General features: G+C 36.7%; 3 protein-coding genes across 10 annotated transcripts in view; 1 reads left to right on the forward strand and 2 right to left on the reverse strand.

Annotated features, from left to right (window-relative positions):
* On the reverse strand, positions 1–6,165 carry LOC102220461 (mucin-2-like). Of its 3 annotated transcripts, none has more exons than XM_023330335.1 (5): positions 5,960–6,165; positions 5,418–5,777; positions 2,998–3,336; positions 1,407–2,858; positions 1–1,334 (listed from the first exon to the last, which is right to left on the reverse strand). In XM_023330335.1, exons 1-5 carry the CDS (start codon positions 6,018–6,020, stop codon positions 970–972), a joined length of 2,577 nt encoding a protein of 858 aa, XP_023186103.1. In that variant the 5' UTR covers positions 6,021–6,165; the 3' UTR covers positions 1–969. The 3 variants fall into 3 exon arrangements, with proteins under 3 accessions (XP_023186103.1, XP_023186102.1, XP_023186101.1); XM_023330334.1 differs by having other exon boundaries at positions 1–1,331; positions 1,407–2,900; XM_023330333.1 differs by having other exon boundaries at positions 1,407–2,900.
* A 792-nt stretch (positions 6,166–6,957) lies between these two features.
* On the forward strand, positions 6,958–17,856 carry LOC102218909 (retinoic acid receptor RXR-beta-A-like). 2 transcript variants are annotated; one of them, XM_005812632.2, is made up of 12 exons: positions 6,958–7,120; positions 8,484–8,677; positions 9,927–10,080; positions 10,220–10,399; positions 10,644–10,697; positions 13,856–14,016; positions 14,155–14,284; positions 14,744–14,870; positions 15,193–15,234; positions 15,322–15,413; positions 16,104–16,209; positions 16,295–17,856. In XM_005812632.2, exons 2-12 carry the CDS (start codon positions 8,537–8,539, stop codon positions 16,440–16,442), a joined length of 1,335 nt encoding a protein of 444 aa, XP_005812689.1. In that variant the 5' UTR covers positions 6,958–7,120; positions 8,484–8,536; the 3' UTR covers positions 16,443–17,856. The 2 variants fall into 2 exon arrangements, with proteins under 2 accessions (XP_005812689.1, XP_005812690.1); XM_005812633.2 differs by lacking the exon at positions 10,644–10,697.
* Positions 17,857–17,938: 82 nt separating this feature from the next.
* Positions 17,939–25,316, reverse strand: part of LOC102220724 (FH1/FH2 domain-containing protein 3) — a 98,290-nt gene continuing 90,912 nt past the window's right edge. For 4 of the 5 annotated variants that reach the window (XM_023331542.1, XM_023331540.1, XM_023331539.1 and 1 more), the window contains 4 exons: positions 24,441–24,464; positions 23,844–24,030; positions 22,639–22,800; positions 17,939–22,541 (listed from right to left, as the gene is read on the reverse strand). In XM_023331542.1, coding sequence (XP_023187310.1) covers positions 22,459–22,541; positions 22,639–22,800; positions 23,844–24,030; positions 24,441–24,464 — 456 coding nt within the window. In that variant the 3' untranslated portion in view covers positions 17,939–22,458. The remainder of the gene's footprint in view (positions 22,542–22,638; positions 22,801–23,843; positions 24,031–24,440; positions 24,465–25,316) is intronic. The other variant, XM_023331538.1, reaches the window with a different exon arrangement.

Genomic DNA, 25,316 nt, shown 5'->3' on the forward strand with positions numbered 1-25,316 from the left:
CACTTTCCACATTTTTATTTGTAAAGACATTTCACTTTTCCTCCATCTAACAAATATTGTTTGCAACAGTCTAACAAAAAATAATCAAACAAGTCTTTGCTGCAATGTGACAAAATATAAGTGAAAGAAGCATAAATACTTTTGCAAGGAACTACATGTGACCATTTATTCATGACCTACAAATGTAGAGTGGTTACACAGTACAGAGCACAAAGTGTGGAATGTTGTGCATGGTTTTTTACGCCACACCTTCTGTGATCTCTTTGATTGCTTCCGACACATGCCAGCATTAAATTACAGACAGGTTCAGCTGGTATGTTGAGTCACTTAAAAAAAAAAAAATCAAGGAAGTCTGTAACGTTACAAAAATAAACATTTACTAACACAAATACAACTATTTATTCATTAGCAGTAAAAAAAAAAGTCATATTTTGTAACTGAAACATAAAGGCTGTGAAAAAGGTCACCGATAAAAAAGTGTAAAGTATTTAAAAATATTATTTTCTTTGTTATAATAGCTCTGAGCAATTTTCTGTGTACTTATGGTGTATCGGTACACTTTGCTTTCTCTGTAAGCACTCCCGAGGGCCGGTCCCTTGACTTTGATTTCAAGCAGACACTCTTGACAGCCAGGCCAGGAGGTCAATATGCAGATTTTCACCCCTGTACAAGAGGTATAGCGCCAATCAATTTTCTCACATTACTCTTGCTACATATCTCTGTGAATCTGCACACCCATACAACATATAGTTGTATAATTCTAATTGGTATTAGAATTAGACATGCACAATAGCAGAGGATGCTGTATTTCACCTAAAGTCATGCAAGTCATAATACCGTGTTTGTAGTTCAGAAATATTAAATGTTTGGTGTTTAACATCTTAAACACTTCGCAAAAATGCAATTCAGAACCAGCTTCATGACAATTTCATCACTGTTCTTACTGAACGTGTCACTGGCAATCCACTCTCAGTTACCACAGGTCTGGCAGATGAAATTTAGTTCCTGCGTTTCTGGCAAACCGACCCACTGCTGCCTCCCTGTGGCCTCAATGGCTCCACTCTCACCACACTGAGTTGCCCTTTCTGGTCCTTCTCCTGGCTGCCAGTTCTGGTAACAGCCTGCGTTCGAGCTGGTCCAGAACCAAAAATTAAAGTTACAAGTGTAGCGTAAGCCAAGCCACACATGAGGGGATGTAGAGCTTCTTGCCTTCTCAGCCACTTTGTTTTGAATGTCTTTATTGGTAATCTGAACTAGGTCGACATAGTGCTCCCTGCAGAAGCTCAAAGCCGAAATCCATGTCATATTTTTCTGGATTAATATCATGCCGTCTTCTGGAAAATATAAAATATGGAATCAGATTTTGGCAAAGTAAAATTATAGGCACATGGGTTTGTGAAACATACCTGAATAAAAACTGCTGACAGTCGACATCGGAGTTGGTGATTGTGTTGTTGTTTGGATTGATGTTCCGGTCTGAAGTGTTGGTGTGAAAACACTGTTTGTTGTTATATTCACAGTAGTGTTTCGGGGTGGTTGTTTTGGTGTTACTTCTGTACTGTTCAGCTGAGGGATTGTAGGATGTGAAACAACCTCTATGGTGTTAAGAGCAGTTGGTCCAGCATCTGTTAATGGTGCTGGTGCGGTAAGATTTTGCGGTGGTGCTGTTGATGTAATCATTGGCATTTCTATATTTGTAGTGTTAAGATTACTGGTTATGGGATTTGAAACAACCTCAGTACTGTCAGATGTCAATCCAGTGGCAGTTGATAGTGTTGATGTGCTAACATTTTGGAGTGGTGGCGTTAGTGTCATTGTTGGCATTTCTGTGCTTGTGTTGTTGAGCTCAGTAGTTATAGGATGTGAAACTACCTCTGTGGTGTTAGATAGATTTGGTCCAGTGCCAGTTGTAGGGGTTGGGGTAGTAACATTTTGGGCCTGTTGTGTTGTTGACATTGTGGGCAGTTCTTTAAACTCAGTGATGGTGGGGTGTGAAACAACCTCAGTGGTGTTAGATGTAATCAGTTCAGTGATTGTTGATAGCCCTTGGGTTATATTATTTTGCTTCAGTGTTGTTGTTGTCATAGTTGGCATTTCAGTACTTGCATTGTTGAGCTCAGTGGTTATGGGATGTGAACCAACCTTTGTGGTGTTAAACGTAGTTGGTCCAGTGATAGTTCTTGGTGCTGGGTTGGTAGCATTTTCAGGCATTTCAGACGATGTTATTGTTGCCATTTCTTCATTTGTACTGGTAAGTTGAGTGACCGTGGGATGTGTAACAAACTCTGTTGTTGTAGATGTAATCGATCTAGTGCCAGTTGTTGGTGCTGGCATGGTGTCATTTTGCTGCAGGGGTGTTAGTGTCATTGTTGGGATTTCTGTACTTGTGTTGTCAAGCTCACTGGTTATGGGATGTGAAACAACCTCTGTGTGGGTAGATGTAGTCAGTCTAGTAACAGCTGATGGTGCTGGGGTGGTAATATTTTGAGGTGGTTGTATTGGTGCCATTGTTGGTATTTTTGTACTTGTATTATTGGATTTTGTGGTGATGGGATGTGAAATAACCTCTGTGGTGTTAGATGTAGTACGTCCAATGGTAATTGATGGTACTGGGGTGGTAACATTTTGAGGTGGAGGTGTTGTTATTGTATATATTGTATATGCAGTCAGTCCAGATATAGTTGATGGTTCTGTAGTGGTAGCATTAGTAATCTGCTGTTCAGTGGAAACCAAAGTGGAATTAAAAGTTGTTGTACCCGCTTGAGATGAAATAAGTGAAGGAGTTTCCATGTTAGTTGATGCAGGGTATGTAGTTATGTTCTGTGTAGTTTGTAAGCTGGTGGTTGTTGGATCTGTTGCTGTAAAGGTATGAATAGATAGACGGATGATGTCGATTTGTTCTGTTTTGAGGAAGATTTAAACAACTGCTCATTCAAACTTTAACAGAATTTAAATAACAACTTTCCTCAAATATTACAAAGAAAAAAAAGAACATACCTGTCCCACAAATGACACTGTTTCCGTTATTGCAGTTCTGACTGGACCACTTTCCATTGTTTCCTAAGTCAGCTGTAACACAGTTTCTATTGTTACCATAGAGGGGTTCATTGGTATCCCAAAAGCGGAATGATGAGTTACTGCCACCCGACCATGTCCATGGATCTTTGAAAAGGCCAATCCACAACTTTTCAGAAGTGGATATGTTGCGGACGGCTTTATTTTCCTCTGCTGAGTGTATAGTAACCAGATCAGATGAAAGGTTCCAGCAATAACTGCGAGCATCCCTCCATGATTTTTTAGTCTGAACAAAGATGTAAGTGCGGACATCCCCAACACCTGGAAAAAAAAGAAGACATTGATGCTTTGAATGTGTTATACACTCATCACTCATTTCCAAGTGCATCAAGTGATAACTGGGAACATCATTGTAAAGTTTTATTATTATTCATTATTCCATTATTTTAACTTCAAAAAAGTACAATTTATATATAGGAACAAATTATTATACGCAAAGCATATGATAATTATACGATAATTATATGATGATTATACACTACAGCTTAAGAGAGCCCAAAATGTAGTTTTTCCAGACACTAATGTAACAGGAGACCAATAATAAAGATGCTTAGTGCAGTAAGATTATATTATGGCCCACACAATCACTTGACATTTGTCGAGAACTGTCTGACAACAACAGATAGCCATTGATGCCTTGCACAAGGAAGTTGGGTGTGAAAAGGTAATTTCTAAAGAAATCAGAAGTGTTCACAGAAAATGTAATAAAAAATGGGTGAAAGGACAAAGTCTGGTAAAGGATGGTGTGCAAACAACTGGAATAATGTCAGCCTTAAGTGCTTTGGGAAGCAGTCCCCATTCAAGAGTTTCAAGGAAATTTGCTGTGGACTTAAGCTGGAGTTAGTGTTTACAGACATGTCCAGGACAAGAACTTCAATTGTCATTACTTATGTTTAGGTACTCCTGAATCCTAGACTTTAATAATGGTCTTATCTGGACTAAGGAGAAAAAAGGACACAACTGTTACTCCATTGTTCAAAGTCCTCTTTTCAGGTGACTAATGTGTTTCTTCTTATTTGACAAATTAAAGCCAAGAATCTAAAAAAATATGAATAGGTCCACAATTCAAGTTGCTAGAAGTTCAGTGTAAAGTCAGTACTTGGTGATGATTTGGGTATCTGTGTCATCTACTAGTGTTGATCCATTGTATTTTATCAAGTCCAAAATCATTGCAACCATTGATTAGGAATTATTTGAGCTTGGTTCCCTCTGCTGAAAAAAACTAGGGAAATACAGAATTCAGTTTCTAGCAAAACATGGTACACACTGCCAAAACTTACTTTAATGACCCAGGATTGCTTGACTCGCCTGAATTGAATCAAATAGAGAATCAAAGGAGTATTGTCAAGAAGAAGAAGAGAGACACCAGACCCAAGAATGCAGATGAACAGTTATTATTAGACCTGGATTTCTTTAAACTTCCAGCAGTGCCACAGGCTAATTGTCTCCATGTCACATCACAGTTGATATGTACTACAAAAGATTAATAAAGTACTACAAAAGAGAGAAGTTAAGTAAACATAAAACAGAATAATAATATAAAAATAATAATATGAAAACATAACTTGTAAAATAAACTCATAAGTAAATGAACCTAAAGAATAATTTTTCTAACAGTGATGAAGTAATTCATGCTAAAGAAACCATGAACAGGTACTCAGTGAAAGTACTGTGCAGTATGTGAACACACTTTTCAGGAGCTTTATTGGTCTTATGTTATATTCAGATTGTCTGAGAAACTGATTTTTGGTTTTTTTACCAACTGTAATCCTTAGACATCAATATCAACAAATAAGCGCTGAAATATATCACTCTGTGCATAATGAATCTAATGAATATATGAGGCCATGTCCACTTGGAGACAATTTTAGGTGCATCTGAAAACATTTTTTGTCATTTAAGCTGTGTGTCCACACCGATGCAGCATCTTGTGAGACTGGAAACAATCATCTTTGATACTAAGTTCCAGAATGGATAAATTTCAATGTCGGTTTTATGTTTCCATGAGGCAATATGAGACACTTTGTTTGTTTGTTGATGCCTTTGTTCCATCTCTTTATCTATCCCACATGTGCCTGTCTCTCACAAATAACAGACGTGGTGTCTTTTGGTGCCTTTTTATTGTCTTTGTATGGCAGTGTTTTAGCGCCACCAGCATGTCAGTGTCAGTAGGGATGCATTCTGTCATGTGGAGACACTTTTTTTTTCAAAAACGTTTACAAAAATTCACCATGCTCATCTGTGTGTTCAGGGCCTGATTTTCATTTTTTTAAAATTGAATTAACGGATTTAAAATTACTTATATCAACATCATTTGAGATTGAGACTTTACCATCACCTACCTTGGCAAACAAAGCTCTCTGGAGTTCCACAGTCCTTTTCAAGCCACATTCCATTTTGATTCATTACTGCACATGCTTCTTGTTTCTTATCCTGTGGTTCTCCAGAATCCCAATTTAAAAAGCTTGTTCCTTGATCAGACCCAGTCCAGTGCCAAATCCACAGGTTTCCAAGCTCCAGTCCTATCCAAATGTTACTAGCAGTTGGCAAAACTAAATTGATCATGATATTGACTTCGGCTAAACTGTAAACAGTGGCTACATCAGTATTCATGTTTCTACAGTAAGTCTTTGCCTTGTCATACTTCATCTTCTCAGTCGTTAGCTGAAAGCCTGAAGATTCCAGTGGGGACATGAAAATCACTGTGAAGAGTTAACAACAACTTTTAAACCGAGCAACAATCATAAAAAACTGTATAATTTGTACATTTGCATTGTTATTAGAAGAGGTCTGCATCAATATGACTACTTCTTCAATATTAATATCCTAATTACCACATATTCTCTACCAGGAAAGCAACAAACAAAACATGTTTTGTACTAACCTGAGGTAATAATTAAAAACATAGTTGAAGTCCTTCTAGTTATTAGCCATATTTCAGTCATGATGAAGGTTCACTTGGGTAAAAAAGATCAAGTAAATAATGCCGGAATATAACCATATGCTGCTCCTATCAAAGGGTTCTGGCATGCAGCTTTAAGCAGCAAAGTGTCCATAGTAAGAATGCCACCTGGTGTGTAAAAAGATACTTCTCCAGAAACTACTTGAAGCAAAGCAGTTTGTCAAGTTCCTTCATTCTCTTATACATACAGTGGTATGTGGTTTGTTGAGATGAAACAACGCCTTCTTCTGGCATTAGATGCATAATTATTATAAACGGAAATGAACATATTAACAGATAAAAAGACAGAAAATATTTTAAAGCGACATGTCACATTTGGGACTATTTTGTGTTAAGTAATTACAAGCTTCTGTTTACATTTTAAAACGTAAAGTATGTCTTAACAGGAAATTGCATGGAAAATTGAACCCCAAATTAGATACTTTGGATGTGGAAGAGTTCTGTAAACAAAATAAGTGGTGTAAAAACACGTTGTGCAATATATTCATTCTCTCAAGGAGGAGAAAAAAAACATTCCAGTTACTATGAAGGTGTGGCCATTGTAAAAATGTTGCTTAGATTGACTACAGACTGAACAGTGACCCATAAACAGAATAACTAAAAGCAACACATTGTTTCTATTTGAACTGCTTTTTAACAATCCACCATACCAAAACCACAGCACTCAAATACTTCATTTTATCTGGCAATGAAACTTTTATCTCAGTCTGGCGCTATAGTAGTAAACCATTTAAATACCACTTGATGTTAACTGTTACTGGAAAACTATTTACTCAATAGCGCAACAAAATATGTAAAAGGGAATTTGCATTTTGTTTCAACTCATTATTAAATAAATAATAAATACTGAAGCGTCGATAAAGAAGTTGAACATTATAGGTGTCATATGACAGCGCTGTTATGGGTGGTCCCATGAGACATTTTGGCTCTGGTGGATGATGGCTCAGAGCCAACATGGCCTGTAAACAACAACAGCGGCGTCAAAGTAAAGTTAACTGAATCTGATTTTCGGCGTGTAGTCTAGTTTAAATTAGAAGAGATAACGCGTGGTGGTTTTTCAACAATGCTTCGAAAGTGTATATGGTATGTAACTCCAAACACAAAACAACCACAGACTAGATTTGCCACCACACTTTCTTGGAGCTATACGTGCTCTTGGCTAACTCTCTTAGCCGCGTTAGCCAAGTTAGCTTGCTAACTTGCTAGGCTTATCTATGTAAAGATAATTCTTCGAGTTGGGTTTATTTGGGTTCGTCGTGTGGGGTAAAGCGATGTATTGTTTGTATTTGAATTGGGGCATTTCAACTTTGTCTAATTGCTTTTTCAAATAATTTAAAACCTAACTTTCGGACGTCGGTAAGCAAAGCTAATGCTAGCTAAAGATGTCTGTTTGCGAGGCTTGCTAGGAGTTACGGTTTTGCATTCAAATGTCCCTTAATAAAATCAACGAAGATTGTATAGTGGCTTATAAATATACAATCTTAATGTTTGGAGAAAAAAAATGCATTATTTTTACTTGCATGATTTTCAGTTTTGTGACGTATTTCATCGGGCAGCGGTAATGTGCTTGTATAGCATTTAGCAAATGTGAAATTCTGTTGATAAATAAAGCCAATGCATCTTTTGGTTAAATGTTGGTTAAATGCATCTATTTAGCACACGTGCTTAAAGATTCAATGCCACATTCTTGATCAGTAGTCCTCGTACCATTTCACATGTTTTGATTTTAGCTGTAGATTTTGGACTTGTGAATACGCGTCATCTCTTAATATATTGATCTCTTACAATACTAGTGCGGTAAGATAATGCTGCACGTCAAAACAAACGATGACATTTGAAAGTACAATAAAGTAACTATTTTAAGTGCTAAGATCATGTGTGAATATTGAGGATTAAGACATTTGTAGCATTTCAAAAGCTGATACTAGGTGGTAATCTACACGAAAAACTTTGAAAATGTCTTATTCAAAATCTTAAAAAAGACACAAAAAAACAATGCTTTTTTATATCCTATAATAATTGTAATAATTTTCTGAAATTTTGGTATCGTTAATTTACATATGCAAAAAATCACTTTTGTTGCTAATATATTTTTACCAGTGAAATAGCCACAACAAAAAAATAGACAAAAAAAATTAATTCAGCTAATTTTTTGAATAGCAAGTGAATTTTCGAGAGGACGGCGCAACCAGAAGTATAAATACAAATCAAACAATTACAGCAAAAAACAGCAGCCACACTTCACTTGCTGTGACTTTTATTGTTAATACCTGTGCTTGTTGTTGTGAAATTATTTTACTCCCTATATTTAGTGGTTTTCCATCAGTTTGCATTAATTTAACACATTAATTTAAAACAAATAAACAAACCAAAAAAAAAACACAACCATAAATGTTTTAGATAACCTCTCTGCTTTGCTAATGGCATCTTCTTGTTTCAACCTCAGATTGACATCCTGAAGACGGAACATCATTCTCTTCAGCGGGTAGCTTACGAGCCATGTCCGCACCTCAACCTAACAGCTCAGCCTCCAACAGCCCAACCAACTTCATAGGTTCTCCTTTTTCAGTGATAAGTCCTTCTCTCGGCTCTCCGGTGGCATCTCCCTCTCTGGGATTTGGACCCATCAGCAGCAGTCAGGTATATGTTAGGTAGCTGTATGAGAAATTGTACTCATCTATTTGGGTCCGAAAATTATTGTATTGCAAGAAGTCTTGCAATTGTTTTAGAGCGCCTCGGATGAGCATTACCATTTCTTAAAACCTCGTGTTGCCTTTTCACCACCACCTTCTTCCATTTTTCACACGTACACAAAACAATTTTGCTGTCGCTGGACTTAACCATCCTACATCAGTTTATTTCTCTTGGTGGTTAAATAATCTTTTTTTTGTGGAAATAGATTATCACAAAAAAAAACAATATATAGTTTTATTTATATCTTGTTTTGTACATATTCTAAATTACACTACAGATTTTGTTGGTTGGACTTCTGATCACAGTCTGTGTCCGTTGACTCTTATAAAATGTAGGCGATTATGATCCATATCACATCAAAGTAACTATAAGCAACCTCCAGTCAGTAGGTAATATCTTTGGCTTCTATAGAAACCATATTTTCTAAATTTAGAGGAAGAAACTGTTGCAAAATATGTAGAAATTGGCACATGATTGGCATAAAATGTTTTATTTTAAATTGCTCCTTACAGCATCCAAAAGAGTAGGGAGAAAACTAGGGATGCACTGATTCACTTTTATCACTTTAATACAGATTCATGAGGTTTAGTATCGGCCAATACCGATATGACACAGAAAAACATAGCTGAATTGACTTAAAAAACAATTTTTTAAGCACAAACATATTTATAATTCAAATTCAAAAGTGGACACAAATATATTCAATTATTTGATAATTTATTTGATAATTCCGCACCAGCACAGCAAACTTAAATACACAAGTAACTTCACAAGCTTGGTAAAGCATGTAAAAACAGCACAACTTCATTTTGTTCAGTCAGTGCAATTAGGAGTATAACAGTCAATGTAAAATAAATAATAAAGAAGCTGAAATTGACACAAACAATAGGGTTAATTGCCTTGGCCAAACATGTAAAAAATAAACTGCATTGAACCTTCTTTCAAATGGTTCAGAAAGTGCAATTAGGAATTCTAAATATAATGTTAAATAAATAATAAAACATTAGGATTAGACGGAATAGATCTGCCCTTATGGATTGAGAACATTGTCATTGATTGCCGATCTATAATTTTTGTCAATATCCGGGCCCATTAATGATTACTAGTGTTTCTTCATAGTGTGTTGCGTTGTTGGAATTTTTATATTTTTTTTACTTTAACTTGATTTTAACCAATAGAATTATTGTATATCCAGATTTCGTCTTCAGCACCAATATCAGGGATGCATTCAGTCAGCAGTTCAGAAGATATTAAGCCTCCATTTGGCCTGAGGCCCATGCAAGCTCACAGCCCAGGAATAATGATGTCTCAGAAACGACTGTGTGTGATCTGTGGTGACCGCTCTTCTGGTGAGTGGACTATTGAAAGGCAGCACTAGTTTTCTGTTTATTATTGATTAAAATGATCCAAAATGTTCATAAATCTCTTGCCTTCCCTCCTTTGTTTTGTTTGATCATCTTAAGTTTCACTTACCTGTTTAATCTTCAGGCAAACACTACGGTGTGTACAGCTGTGAGGGGTGCAAAGGTTTCTTTAAACGAACTGTGCGCAAAGACCTGAGCTACACCTGCAGGGATAACAAGGAGTGCCTGGTGGACAAACGCCAGCGCAACCGCTGCCAGTACTGCCGCTACCAGAAGTGCCTGGCCATGGGTATGAAGAGAGAAGGTACGCAAGGAGAAGTGTCAAATATAACATCCACTAGTTGTTTTTTGTAGTGTGATGAACTATGGCTGTTATTAGAGTTATTCAAATAGTCAAAGTAGTTTTGGATTGGCATCATACTTTTAGAGAGAGTGGATGTTGGCTTGGACAGAGATAGATTTATTGGACCTGGGGTAAAAAAAACTAACGCCTCTTTGTCTCTTCCCTCCACTTTCTCCAATTCTACCCTTTCCCCGTCTGTCAATAGCGGTAAATCCTATAAAGTGGAAAAACAAGGATGGAAAAGATGAGGGATGGATGAGTATGTTGTCTAAATTTCAGAGATTTTGTATCTTAAATCTACTTCAACATTTATCACAGAAGAAAATGCTAAGCAGGATAGGCTCATGTGTGACTTTGTGCTATAGTGTGGAAAAGAGAGACAGCTAGTGCACTTGGCTGCTTAGTGATGATGGACTGCTCTGTTAGGCAGCTACAGCCGTGTGCTTGTTTTGTGAAAATGAATGAAAATCCCATCTGTGTTGACAAAGTAAAGAACATGGTTGTTCATATTTTAGGTATGCTACTAGAATCCCAAAGCATGTCTTTTAAGCCTTGCATGCATGTACAAGCCCACCTTAATTAGATTGCATATTTAGGCACAAAGGATTCGGTTCGCTCTGATCACTGACACTTGATGACCTTCAAGTGTCACTTTTTATTACTTCTCTCAGAAGCCCATCTTCACAGTAATGTCAAGATGATTTCTCACAGGATCTGAGTGATGAGAAGCCTGAATATTAGCACTTTTGGCAACTAATGAAAAGCCCTGTTGCTTAAGCTACTTATTAATCACTCTTCTTTTGATTGTCATTATAATCGTCTGTCTTTAGGTTTCTAACAAACAAAATGTAGCTATCTAGGCAACATTTACACCGGAAATTGAAGCAGAAATTTGTAGCATCTAATGAAATCTTGTGCACTCAAAATTGCAAAGAAAATTATTCCTACTGATTTCATTAATGACTAATTTAGCATATTAGTTCTACTAAAAATAGCTGTAACATTTATTTATTGTTCTTCTGATTTACATAGAAAGACTTAGGAATCAATTTAGAATACATTTAGATGTAAGTCTTAGTTTCTATTTTAGTGATTGTTTGCTAGCAATAACCGAGGAGGCCACTCCTGGAACTGGCTGGCAGTACACAGCAATAATAGGAAAAAGGAGTCCTGTCACATACGTATCTAGGACAAACATAATTGATCTTGTCCCCCCAAACGTTTTATAGTGCTACATTTCTGAGTCTCTAAATAGAAAAGTGCCCCAAGAACTTTAGGCACAAAGTAGTTGAACTTCTGCATCTCCCCTGAAATGTCGAGATATTCCTAATATTTTTGATAATGAAAAAAAATAACCATCTATTGCATCAGGCTTAAATTTATCAACCATTCTGTGATTTCCTTTGAGTAATCGAATATTAAACTAAAGTCACTCCCAGTAGTTAACTTCACGATTAGACAAGAGCCTCTTATTGCGTTGGAAAACAACTGACCTTGAAAATCCTGCTTCATTTGGTAATAAATTATTTCACTGTCATCTTCTGGTCATGGGAAAGATTCAAGCTGTTCTCTGTGGGTGGATTATAACTACTCCACACCCACAAGATTGTCTTCATTTTAGGTCTACATATTTTTGTTGAGCTAATTAAGTGTCTGGCATCACTGTCACACTGCATGACTCAGCATGAGCAAAAGCCTTTTTCTTTCATGACTAACAAGAATTTGTGGTTTATCTGTGGAGAACATTTGTTCTGTTCTGAGTAGGTTCCTGCTTCCGGTATTATTACTAGTGAATTATATCGGGCAGAACACCAGGCACAAAGAAATGTCGAGGACGTTTGGCTTCTGACCAACCACCCTGGTGCTAAATCCATCCATCTGTCCATGTCCCTAAATCCATTTTATTCTGTTCCGGGTTGTTTGAGGCTTGCAGCTGTCAACAGACAAGTGGCAGGTTACGCTGTGACAAATCAGCAGTGGATCTTGCAGCGTAGTTACATGTATTTTATGTCCATGGAAAATATCTTACTAACTTTGGTGTATTCATGGTGTGTGGCTTGCAGCTGTGAGCTGTTTGATAATTAGATATGTTTTGTAACTAGGCCTCCCCCTAGTGGCAGACTTTGATACAAAAATGCAGGAAACTCCAAAGGGCTCACTGTTCTGTTGAGAGGTTGCAAGCTGATCTTTTTTTATTGTGAAAAAGCAGTTCTTTGGCTATAAACCTTTTGTTCTGCATTGCCTTTAATGCAGGTTTAAAGAGGACAAAATAACTGCAACGATACGGATGTTGCTGGCAGATATCAGTTTCCTATTTCCTTTTGAAGTTTGATCGTGAAAGTTAAAAGACATGACACAAAAAAGAAAATGTAATGCAGCTTTTTTATTGAGATAGTACTTATTAATCTTACAAAAAACTTGATGAGTAGACCAGTTTAGGCATCAAATCATGTTTCTAACCTTGATCTGATAGGTACAAGTGCATAAAGTAAGCACACTAAAAAAGACAGTTCTTGATAGATAAGGTTTGATGTATTCATTGAAAATGTGGGAATGAGGGAAGGTAAATTTTCTGTATGATTTTATGTTTCTTGGAATATGATTTGATCATGATGATCATGGATCAGAGAGCATCAGAAAAAATCATCTGATTCCCATCTCTGAGCAGTGAATTGGTAGCTGTATGCTGTTGCTCAAAAGAAAGAGGGAGGGAAAGAGGAGACAAAACCTTAAATATGAATGCAAATAATTACAAAATCTCTGCATGGTTTTACACTGAATTATCTCAATTTTAGGCTTTCAAGGGGGTTAAATTGTCCAGATTTTGTAAGCCAATTTTTTAAAAGTTTATAATTCATCTTGGGACTTGTTGTTTGTTAGAAGGAATCTATGAACATTTAGCCATTTCTTGCAAACTCACAACAAAATAGTTCTTAAAACTGTCTTGGTGTTCAGTTTACAGAGTGACAATCAAAATATTCTTGTTAGCCTTTTCCACTGCCTTCTCTGTTATCGAAGAGTATGTCTTGAACAGGGACAGATTTAAAAACCAGAGATTTTAGCAGTTGACTAAATTTTGTCATCATTCATGTTAAAAAAGACATTGAAAGAAGATAAACTGTGTAAAAGCAATTAACCTCCATCCCAGAGATAACACCAATGTAAAATTTAAAAAAGTTGCAATAACCTAACTTAAAGTTTCAAAGTTAATATTAAGCCTTGTTAATATTTAATTTGAAAGAAAAATGTATGTATTTTTTTTTTAGAAAAAATAACTTCTAAAATTATAAAACCATTCAGTTAAAGCAGAATGTAAATATGAGCTTTCATGTTGGATTAAAAGCCAATGAATCCAAACGTCCATTAAATCTCCCTGTGTACATTCTGGAAGTGTTTCTTTGTGTTTGTCTGCTGCAGCGGTTCAGGAGGAGCGTCAGAGGAACAGAGAGCGCGAGGGAGAGCTGGAGTTCAGCTCCGGAGTGAATGATGAGATGCCTGTGGAGAAGATCTTAGAGGCGGAGATGGCGGTGGATATGCGGGTGGACCTTCACTCAGACAGAGGGTCTGCAGGAAACTCTGTGAGTTGTTGGAACAGCAGTCAATCCATTTTAGTGTTTTTTGTTTTTTTCTTCTCCCGTATTTTTCTAAAAAATAAAACAAAGTCGGCTTTATTTGTTTTGCAAGTAACCAGGAAGTAATTGTGATATGTTTTGCAGCCCCATGATGCTGTTTCCAACATCTGCCAGACTGCTGACAAGCAGCTGTTTGCTTTGGTGGAGTGGGCAAAGAGAATCCCTCATTTCTCCGAGCTTCCCCTTGATGATCAGGTCATCCTCCTGCGTGCAGGTATGAATATCGGCTAACAGCTTCAAATTAAAGTCAGCGCATTCAGATTCTGTTTGGAGAAAAGGTAAATCGCTGCTATAGAGAAACAAAATAGGTCTGTGGCAGATTGCCAGGGTCAGTTGTTAAAGCTTTGACTCACGCTGTGGGAGATGCTATTAAATTACTGATTACTAATTATTATTGATTACTAAATATGTGAGGAACAGTGTAAATATCTTGAAAAGTCAGGGATTGGTACAATACTTTTATAAAATTCTTTGTAGCAAATGTATGCAGCGTTCAACACATTGTAGACTGAAAGCTTAAATGAAACGGCAATAGACAGAGTGGTTTTAACCTTAGAGTGCAGGGAATTACTATAACCCAGCAGTTTACATTCAGGCATGGGTTACCTCTGAATAGAGTTGTACATAAATAAACAGGAGAATAATTATCTGCACTGCTGCTTGTATTTGTTAGGGTGGAATGAGCTCCTGATTGCCTCGTTCTCCCATCGCTCCATTCCTCTGAAGGATGGCGCTCTGCTGGCGTCCGAGCTGCAGCGTGACAGCGCACACATGGCCGGAGTTGGTGCTATTTTTGATAGGTACGTTTACATGGACAATACGCTTCCAGAATGCTTAAAAATAAATTACAGCTAACATAATCAGCTGTCATGTGGCTAAACTCATACGGATTTGCTATTATAGATGGATGCATGTCTGTCTTTTTAAAATATTTTCCACAAGCAGACTTCCACATTGTTCTTTGAGAATGTAAGTCTCTGCATAAAATATGTGTTGAAACATATTGACTGTTAATGTTGCAACAGAAACATGTGTGTTTGTTGATGTAGTTCCAGGTGGTGACATTTTTTGTTTGTTTTATGTTTTACTTGTGTTTTTTTCTAATGGATCAAAACTTTCCAGGGAGAGTGTGCAGAGTGCAGAAGTTGGTGCCATATTTGACAGGTACTTGTACAGTTCTTCAGTGTTATTTTTGAGTTCATAATTTGAGTGTACATGTTTAATAATTTGACACATTTTCTCACACTGCAGGGTTCTTACTGAGCTTGTTAACAAAATGAGAGATATGCAAATGGACAAAACAGAGCTGGGCTGTCTCCGGGCAATTGTCCTGTTTAATCCAGGTAATTTGAGAATACATGAGCATAAGAATGATTTATATAGATGCACTAATTGAAACATTGCAGTCGTTTATCGATCTCAAGTCTTTTTAAAGGTTTGATCTGCTGGTAATAATTTCAACCGATTCAGACATTTTTGTAAAAAATGTTAATATAAGAACAACACTCTAGCCTATCTGCTGTCAGTCAGCCTGATTTCTATTAAAAGTAGAGTTGAGGTCACTTTCCATGTCGTTTTCAAACTATTATTGACAGAGTTTTAAAGAAAATGCAAAATTATTTTTATTAGCATTTGGGAAGGTAGCATTGCTAACAAAAACTGTTCAATTTTTTTGTTTGGAGAATACAGATTCAAACCTTGACTCAAAGCCATCCAAAGAGCTATCAAAGTTTCAAAATCCAGCTGCAGCCAGATTTAACTGCACAATCATAGAAATACTGTTTCTGACCTTACTGGTACTGAGAATAGCTACAGTAGAGTTTTCTTTCCTGAGCAGCAGCGTCCACATCAAAGACGATTTTGTTTAGATTTAGTGTGTTCAGTTTTGACAGACCAATGAATGTCGATCAAGTTGGAAATGACCAGATTGTAGTCATGAGCAGAATTCTTGGTGCATCTGAAATGGATTTTTTTTCTCTTCATATCTGAAATGTGTCATGTAATAATTGTGCTTATTAATGTTGCTCTGCTAGATGCTAAAGGGCTCTCCAGCACAAGTGAGGTGGAGCTCCTTAGAGAAAAAGTCTATGCATCACTGGAAGCTTACTGCAAGCAGAAGTATCCAGAGCAGCAGGGAAGGTAAAAGTCCTGTACTGTGAAGTGTTGACTGGTGCATTATTTATGTCCCTGAGGAAAAACGAATGAAACGATTTTCTCCATGCAGGTTTGCTAAGCTCCTCCTTCGACTTCCAGCCCTGAGATCCATTGGCTTGAAGTGCTTGGAGCATCTTTTTTTCTTCAAACTGATCGGGGACACGCCTATTGACACCTTCCTCATGGAAATGCTTGAAGCTCCCCATCAGTTGTCTTAGACAGGAGTCGCGTACTGTGGATTTTAGAAAGCTGGAGTCTGGGGAGGCGGGCATGGGACTGGAGTGGCACTTTAAGTTCTTTTTAAGATTTGTCAGTTTGTCTCACTGCTGTCTGCATTACACCTTAGTGCAGCACAGATTTGCTCTTTAGACCAAACCCAAGGCTTGGCATGACCTTCAAGCTGGTGCTATGTGTTGTCATAACGTCATGAGTAAAAACTATGGTAAACACATAAATATTTTTAAGAAAAATATTTACATATTTCTCTCAGAGTGGCTATAATTTGGGTACTCATTTTTATAAGACTTTTTAAACACCTAAACTCATCTCTAATGCCTTTCTTTTTAATTCAAGAAGGATGCATTCTGAATAACGCTTTGTGAAACGTTTTTTTTAATTTAAATCAAATCTAATAATGCATTATGGTGTCCAGAAGCTCTGAATTGACTTGACAGAATCTGAACCCTGAGATTGACACCAGGTTGAAATGATCCCAGAATTAAGTCTGCGTCTCTTCTATATGTTGCTTAGTGTTTACATATTTTCCCTTTAAAGCAATTCAAATCTATTCCCTATTGTATTTTGTGACAGGAATAAACTGCACATTTGGGATTTGTGCTACTTTTAAAACAAACTTTAAACAAACCGGCCTGACCTTCCCGGCATTCGAGGTTTGTTTGTTTGTTTGTTGTGGTGCTATTTCAGAGACGATTTGACATTACTGGTGAAGTTGCACACCAGACCATAAAACGAAGAAAATATGCAAAACTAGAAATTCTTTTTGTTCTTTGTTTTTAAAATGTAGCAATATAATATGTCTGCATAAGCCTGTCAGTTATTCAATGTTTTGCAAAGATAAAAATGTCCAGTGGAAAGGGAATACTCCATGATGTAATTTATCTATACAATTATGAGGTACTGTGCTAAACAAAAGGGTCAGGGAAAATGCACATAAAAAATTAGAATAATTGCTAAATTCAACGTATGATGTTATTATGCACCCTCGTTTTTAGATGGAATAAAGCAAAATGTTTTTTGGGTTGCACTGGATTTGCTGAGACTGATCAGCTTTGTTTTGTGCTGTTTGTGATGCTTGGTTTTTCCCCCCTCCCCATCTTTCCTTTCATCTTTTTGTAGGTAGCTTACTTTTTCTTCATACAGTTTCTGCTGTTTAATAAAAAAAAAAGAAAAAAAAAAAGCAAACCATAATCAAATTGAAACCCAGAAGACCTTGATGTACAGATGATGTAAACAAGACCAAATGAGGTCTGTGTGGGAAACGCTATACAGGAAAACACTACGTGAGCAATATCAGCAGCCTGTCATCCACTTCTGCGCTCTTGAACTTTTAAGTAACTTGAAGCATGGGTTTTGTGGACTAAAAGAATAAAGAGGATTAAGTTTTTCTTGCATTTTCATCATAAGTGTCACATGTGAATTTCTTTTCTGCTTAAATCCAGTACAACTGAAGGATGATTAAAAAATAGTCCCAAAGGAGTTTCAATGAGCCTTTTTATTGTAGTTGTTACATAGATTTGCTGTGGGGATGGATACAACAGAAGCCTTGGTTTTAATACTATTTTTGTTTAAGGTGAGATGGCACAGGCTACAGTACACATGGGCTAAAAGTAAGAAATGTGAAGTGCAAGAAAATCAAAGGCTTTCAACTTGAAGTTGCTGGTTAATTTGATCATTTTGTAAAAATAAAAAAAAAGCCAAAAAACCCCAAAGTGCATCTAATATCTGAAGCTCAGAAAACCTCTCTTTGTAGCAAAAAAATAGAGTTTCTTAAAGCCAGGCTGGATGAATTTTCTTAACTATCTCAATAACACTTTCAGCTTTTCCTGAACATCTTCACACACAGGGCCAAAGATGAACAAAAAACCATTTAGTGAAATTACCACTTCTAAATAATTTCTATTATTTCTCATAATTGATAACTTGTCCAGTCTGGGTACTTATACTTCCCTTAATTATAGGTGCATCCTAATAAATTATATCAAAAATGGCATTCAGTAATCTGCTTCTGGGAGTGCAACTTGTCGTATGCTATTACACAGCTCTATCATGGAAGCCTTCTGTTGATTTTGACTTGAAGCTGATGAAAACCCAAAATTCAGTTTCTCAGAGTTTTGTTTCAAAATAGAGCTCTCCATTAAAAATGTATTTCAGAAATCTGGGCTTTTCAAAAGTACGTCCGAATACTGCAGGTTATGCACGCCATGCTGATCAGAGCTCCTGGATCAGTTCAACATGACATGGATGTGATCCTGAAGACCAGGTTGAGTAAATCTCCTTCAGTTTTGCATTATTGGCTCTGATGGGTCTTATCTTCCTTTTGACAATACATAGATTCTTTATGAGGTTTGTTATTGCAGGCCAGTGTTGGTCATATTGTGGTCATCAAAGTAGACGTAGGTACTTTTGGCAGTGTGGACAGGTACCAAGGTCTGCTGGAAAATGAAATCGGCATCTCCATAAAGCTTCTTGCAGAGGGAACCCTTAAGTGCTCTAACGTTTCCTGGTGGATTGTTAGCTTGCTGACTTTGGATTCGATGAAACACTGAAGGAGCACAAGTAAATGACGTGGCTTCCCAAATCTTCACTGACTGCCAACTTTACATTGGATCTCAACCAACTTAGACTTTTATTTTCAAATAGAATAAAAAATTTACTTTCATTTCTAAAGACGACTTTGAGTGAGCAACAGTCCAGTCTTTTTCTCCTTACACATCTAATTGCTGTAAATCCTGTACAGTGACATTTTGTCAAGTAAATACATTTACCTTAGAAATTCTAAGCTTTGTTAAAACTGAATATACTCACTCTAGTAATTGCAAAAAGAGATGTACACAGATCACAGAATGAGTTTTTATACGCAAATATTTTATTTGACTTTAAAGTCTGGCTCAGTTTTGCATTGTCTTTAATAATGTGATGTATGTTTATGACAAATGTTGCTATTATCTTTTTTTTACATATGTGTTTATTCATACTGTATTGTGCAAAAGTCTTGCGCCACTTCTAACTTTAAAATACTGAACAAACTTTTTAAATATGTACAATCCTTGGTAGAAAATAAACTTATTAGGAATTTGAGAAAATTCGACTCTTCGAGCTCAAAATACTTTTTTGCAAATACTTTGTCAGAATAAATTTTGCTGATCCAAGTTGTCATACCACTATTTTTAGTAATAATGGAAAAACACAAACACCTGCCTTTATAAACAACAAAAGTTTTAGTGTTCTTAAAGAATAAACTTTTGATGACGTATGGGAGTTCATATGCATCTGGTTATGATGGAGGAACAGAATAGCCAGCAGCTGAAGAGACAAACACTGAGCTGAGGACACAGAATGTGACAAAGCTGCTAGTCCTGTGTGTCATTTGGAATAAAACAATTAAACCACTGCTGCTTCCTTGCTTATGTTTGTTCCTTGGATAACAAAACTGAATTAATTATATGCTATACAGAACAAAATGCTGTGCTTTTGTTTTTGATTGCCTTCATAGCATCCAGTCTGTTTTTGTGTCCAGCTGAACCTGCCAGCTGTGCTGCTGAAAGTTTCCCTCGCTGGGATCTCACAAACCCTCCACAGTGAGTCAATCCAAACTATGTGCTAGTAAACAATTTAGCAGTCAGGATAAACGGGTTCCTCCTCTTATGACATTTAACATTTATGGTTGCAATGTGTATTTTGAAACTGCTCCAATACGATTAAAACATATTTTCTAAACATTTAGCCTTCTATAAATGTATCAAAACTTAAAATATGCATGCACCTTTTTTACTTTAGACTATTGTTATTACTTTGTGTTTAAAAAATTACATTAGACATTTCCTTCTTTAACATTATGTTTTAAGCTCTCTGCTTCTTCACACCCTGTCCAGTAATGTTTGTTCCTGTTGTGTGATTTCTTTCCAGATATGTTTTCACTTCATTTCCACGGCATGTTTGGGCTAAATGAGGAGCTACAAAGTAAATTTAATGAAAACCAAACTTTCCTTTCTTTTATTGTTCATCTGTATTAAATATTTATACTCTGATGGGCACCGGTACAGATCTTTACAGGCACCTGTAAAGTAATTAGAGGAGCCATTTGAGAATTGCTTTTCATTGTCTTTTTTTAACAATTCACATCTTTGAGAATGACTTTTAAAACAATAATGCCTAAAGATGCACCAAGAAATCATCTAGTGTTTGAAAATGGACAATTGCTATATTGATTGCTGCTGATCACTGACCTGTCAGTAATAAACTAAAAAATCAAATCTTACACCTAACAGTAAATGCACCAGACATACACGCTACCCGGCTGCTGTAAAAAAAACAGAACAAAAAAACATTTGGTACAGATTACTCAGAAAAGGAAACCCAAAGCAATTTTCAAAATCGGTGAAATGTTTAAAAATAAAGTCAGAGGAAGCACAAAGATTTTATCCATTCAGACTGTGAGAGAGCAAAACTTTCAGCAGTTTACAGGAGGGCTGAGCAAAATGCAGAAAAGCTTTTCCAAATCTGACTACTTTGGAACATACTGAACTCTGAAGTATTGACAGCCTTTTGGAAATTCATAGTTAAGGTGAGAATCTAGGGAATTCAGGGAGATGGCCTTTTTGGCATCCGTAGTCAGGATTTTTGAAGGCAAAATATATAAAACAAAAGGGATGACTCCAGATTTTCACAGCAGTGTGCTTAAAGAAATACTCAAATATCCTTTGAAGGACAAAGTGACACCTTCTTTAATGTCATTTAAACTACAGATTAGTTTGGCCAATTGTTACATCTCCTTTACCTTAATTGGTCTGTATGTGCACTAATTTTACACCAAGGCTAAATGGTAGGACTCGGATGACGTACAACTTGAAGCTGTAGAAACTACATTATCTTCATAAAGACAAAAAAAAAGTTATTTTGCCATGATGGGTTTAAAAACATCGACTGATGAACATTAAAATAATTTTCTCATACACAAACTGCACATCTGTAGTAACAATATGTGATCACATGTCCCTGAAAGCGTCTTAATAAATAACTGTCGGCAAGGCACTGAAATGTGCAGCTCATAGTTTCTATAAAATACAACTCAACTTTATAAAGAGTACTAACTGTGCCTGCCTCCCTTGAATACTTGCCAGCCTTTTAGTTTTTATTTAAGAATTGATCCAACAATGCAACACTGAACATTTTGTTTCATTATAATCTTCAAAAAAAAAAATATCTACACTAATAAATTCCTTCTTCACCTGTAAACTCATGCACATCTGCCTTGAATCTGTCCACTTCAGTCACGTAAAAACTGTGCTACTGAATAGCTGGCACATTGATGAGCATATTGTCAGAGTCAAGATGTCAGAGTGGTTCATCAGTGTCAAGCATCTCACATTCCAATGATAGCCAACGTTTACATCCAGTGCAAATGTTCCTTTTTAAGCACCTTTTCAGACCAAAATGAAACACAAAATACCCCAGTAGTAAACAACAAAATAACCATCTTCACTAAGTCATCTATTCAATAGATGAAATGTCATTTAGCTCAGCTATACGTTGTTCAACCCCCAGCAAAAAGTCATTTTAAGGGTTTCGGTTCTGCGCCACATTCAACCCTTTGGATCCAGAGAAGGCTGCAGGGATTGAAGCTCGTGCACTGGCAGCCTTAGGCGCACACAAAACAAAGCAAAACCACTGTGGGCACTTGTACGCGAGTCGCATTTGAAGGGTGACCGTGATAAAGCCTTGCGAAAGCAGTCATTCTGTGATCATCCAGCAAAAGCCAAGCTTAGTGGTTTGAATGCAAAGCTATTTTTCCTGCCCACAGGTTTAAGATTAAGATCTTTCGCAGCGGTTTTCCCCTCTCTCTTGTGTCACAGTACGTAAACCAAACAACTCATCCCAGCTCACTGTGGCTTGAGTGCCAAGCTAGAGAGGGGTGGGTTTCCAGTCTGGATCGGAAGTAGAGGGCAGTGAAAGGGCCGACAGTCGTCTTAATGTCCAGCATAATTGCGGTCTTCCTCACACCTGGAGCTCTGAACCACCGGACAAGCCAAGAGCATTTGCCTCTTCTGTCGTCAAGCCGCTCTTCAGTGTCCTCCTTACTGTGTGGTCAGGAGAGAAAATTAACAATAATAAAAACAAATGTAGCAAAAGCATTTCTTGTTTTTGATTATATTTGCGCACATACACAACACCCACATGATTTTCTGTTAAGTCGGGATCGTCTCCTTTCGCGAGGTAGCGTTCTCGGGCCGGGCCCCTGAGTGGCGGATCGAACGATCCTCTCCATGATCTCGTCGGCTGTGTCGTCTGTGCAGTTCACAGGGTCATCGCTGGTAGAACACCACGGAGCAATACGCCCTGAAACAAACGCAGCAGAATCAAATGAAAGCTAACATGCTATGCTGTGTAATAAGGTAAACTACAGAGCAAAGGAGTTACAAGTTTAATTTTATGAATGACGTGGCTAAATCTGAATTTTTACATCACGTATTTGCAATGACATTTGCGGATGTTCAATAGGGGAAAAGCTAAATTTGCTTCTCCATGAAAAGGAAGATCTGCTCCTTAAATAACCTCTTTAAACAGTGTCTCTCTGAACTGAGGCAGTTTGCCCAGATTTGAATGAGGTCTTTTGCATGCACTTGGGGAAAGACTTTCTAAATGTGCATGTTTTTAAGCATAGCTTTCTTAAAGTCTTGAGCTATTTACTTAGATGTGTATCAAAAATACTCCTTACCAAAGTAGCAGATGAAAAAGGGGAAAACATATCTTGGTGGGCTGATGGATTTACTTAAAAGCAGCTCAGGGTTGTTAAAAAAGATAAAAGTCATGTGTGAGATTTGACTGATATTTTTGTCAATAATTTCTCTTACTGAATGTTTATGGATGGTGAGGGAATAATTATGACGGATCCCGCCTGCTTAAAGCTTAAACCTAGATCTTGTGGGCGTGCCATACATGTTACATTTTTTACTATTCAGCACAATATTATATTTTTATTTCATTATTTTTGCACATTTAACTTTTTTTCTTTTAACTTTTAGGGATTTGAACACAAACCATAGACTGGATACCTTAGAAAATAAACACAGGCTTACAAAAACAAAACAGTAGATTCATCATAATGTCAACATTATACAATTTTGAAAATTTAGCTTCATTTTTCTTCTTTTCTCAACAAGTTAAGAAAGACCAGAGGATGGTCAAAAAGGAAATGACTACTTAGACAATAACGATTTGATAATGTTCAGGAGAAAGTTCAGAAAATCATTCATCAAGAACTCATTAGATTGCACGATGAGGTAAAACTTATAACTCTTGTCCCTGAGCCATTGATGGTTTCATAAAATCACATATTTATGAGTTATAAAGTAACAGTAAAACACTGCTTTCTGACCGACCTCTGAGACTGCCTCCTCTGGTACGATTCCTTAGGCCAGGCACTGTGGATGTGCTGCTCTCTGCGTCCGTCAGGCCAGTTTTTAACATGGCCTTCATGTTTTCATGTTCCGCTGCATCGTCAGCACTCTGGATACCCTGAGACTGACTCTCCTGTGCGTCTGAAGAGGCACCTCCAAATTTACCGCTCTGTAAGGGTTTAAGGAAAGAGGTGAAAACTTTAAATGTAGCTCTTTTCATAGCCTTTCCCAGACTGAAATAGGAGAAGTTAGTTATTTCAAAGGCACACAATAAACTTTTCAATGTTTTACTTTCATAACTGTTTCTTTCAGCATGCTTTTGGATTCTGTACTTTTCTACCATTAAGTAAAAGTAACGGCTTAAGGTTAGAATTCACTCAATATCCAAGCGGCATCATGTTTCTTATTCATGCCTTGTCAAAGTTAGTCCCTCTTAGTCTTACAAACAACTCACGACTTGTGTAGACCCTTTGAGTAAAACTGTTATTTAGAAATATAGCTGTGCGTCTTGTTAAATGTTAGTCCAAACAGAGAATATACAGACACGTACATACATACATACTGTAAGTACATTCCTACCTCACTGTCATCGTCATCCTCACTCTAATGAAAATAAAGAACAAAATAGGTATTTATAATACTAATTACGTCGTACTGTAAGCATGTAATTAGAATAAGCAAAATATTCTGGCAAAAATGTATTTGCTTTTATGTTAAATGCTTAATTATAGATTTACTATGAGGAATGTGTCTGCAGTCAACGTGATGTAAAACCCAACATCTAATGGTGCAACTACCATTTAATATCATCAACGCAATCTAGTACCTTATATACTGTAGTATATTGCAAAAGTAGATCATAAAGGGGCAGTATTGTGCATTTTATAGCATATTGTACACTATAAAGTGGCACATAATGCAATTTTTTAAGGACAATTAAGTAATTATGTTACATTCAGCTTTTTATAAAAATGTTGCATATATCAAAAATGACTTAAAACAAATGATACTTCATAATTTGATGCCTTGAAATTGGGCCTTTAAGAAGTTCCTGTTCTTTCCGACACTCAGCCTCCAGCACATCTGGACAGAGATACCTCTCCGTTATGCCGTTTACAACTGTTCTAAGGAGCATTGCACTGACAAGTAGTTTAAGTATGATGAGCTCAGAAGATTTACAGTTCCACCAGATGTTTGCTTTTGCGTTCATATATAGTTCTTCTAATAAAGAACCACAGGGCCTATTATTATCTCTTAGGTATTTTAATCATTAGAAAAAAACAAAACAAAGCAAATTTAATCTAAATCTGAATTGGCAGGTTTGGCCCAAAGGAAAAGTAGAATCCATTTAGGAGAGCAAAAGCTAGATTATAAAATATACAATTGATGTATTGTTATTTGGACAACAAAAACAAAAACACAGAGAAACAAAAACATACAACAATAGCCCAGATG

Source organism: Xiphophorus maculatus, chromosome 3 (assembly GCF_002775205.1).
Source record: "Xiphophorus maculatus strain JP 163 A chromosome 3, X_maculatus-5.0-male, whole genome shotgun sequence".
In the NCBI taxonomy this organism is placed as follows: Eukaryota; Metazoa; Chordata; class Actinopteri; order Cyprinodontiformes; family Poeciliidae; genus Xiphophorus; species Xiphophorus maculatus.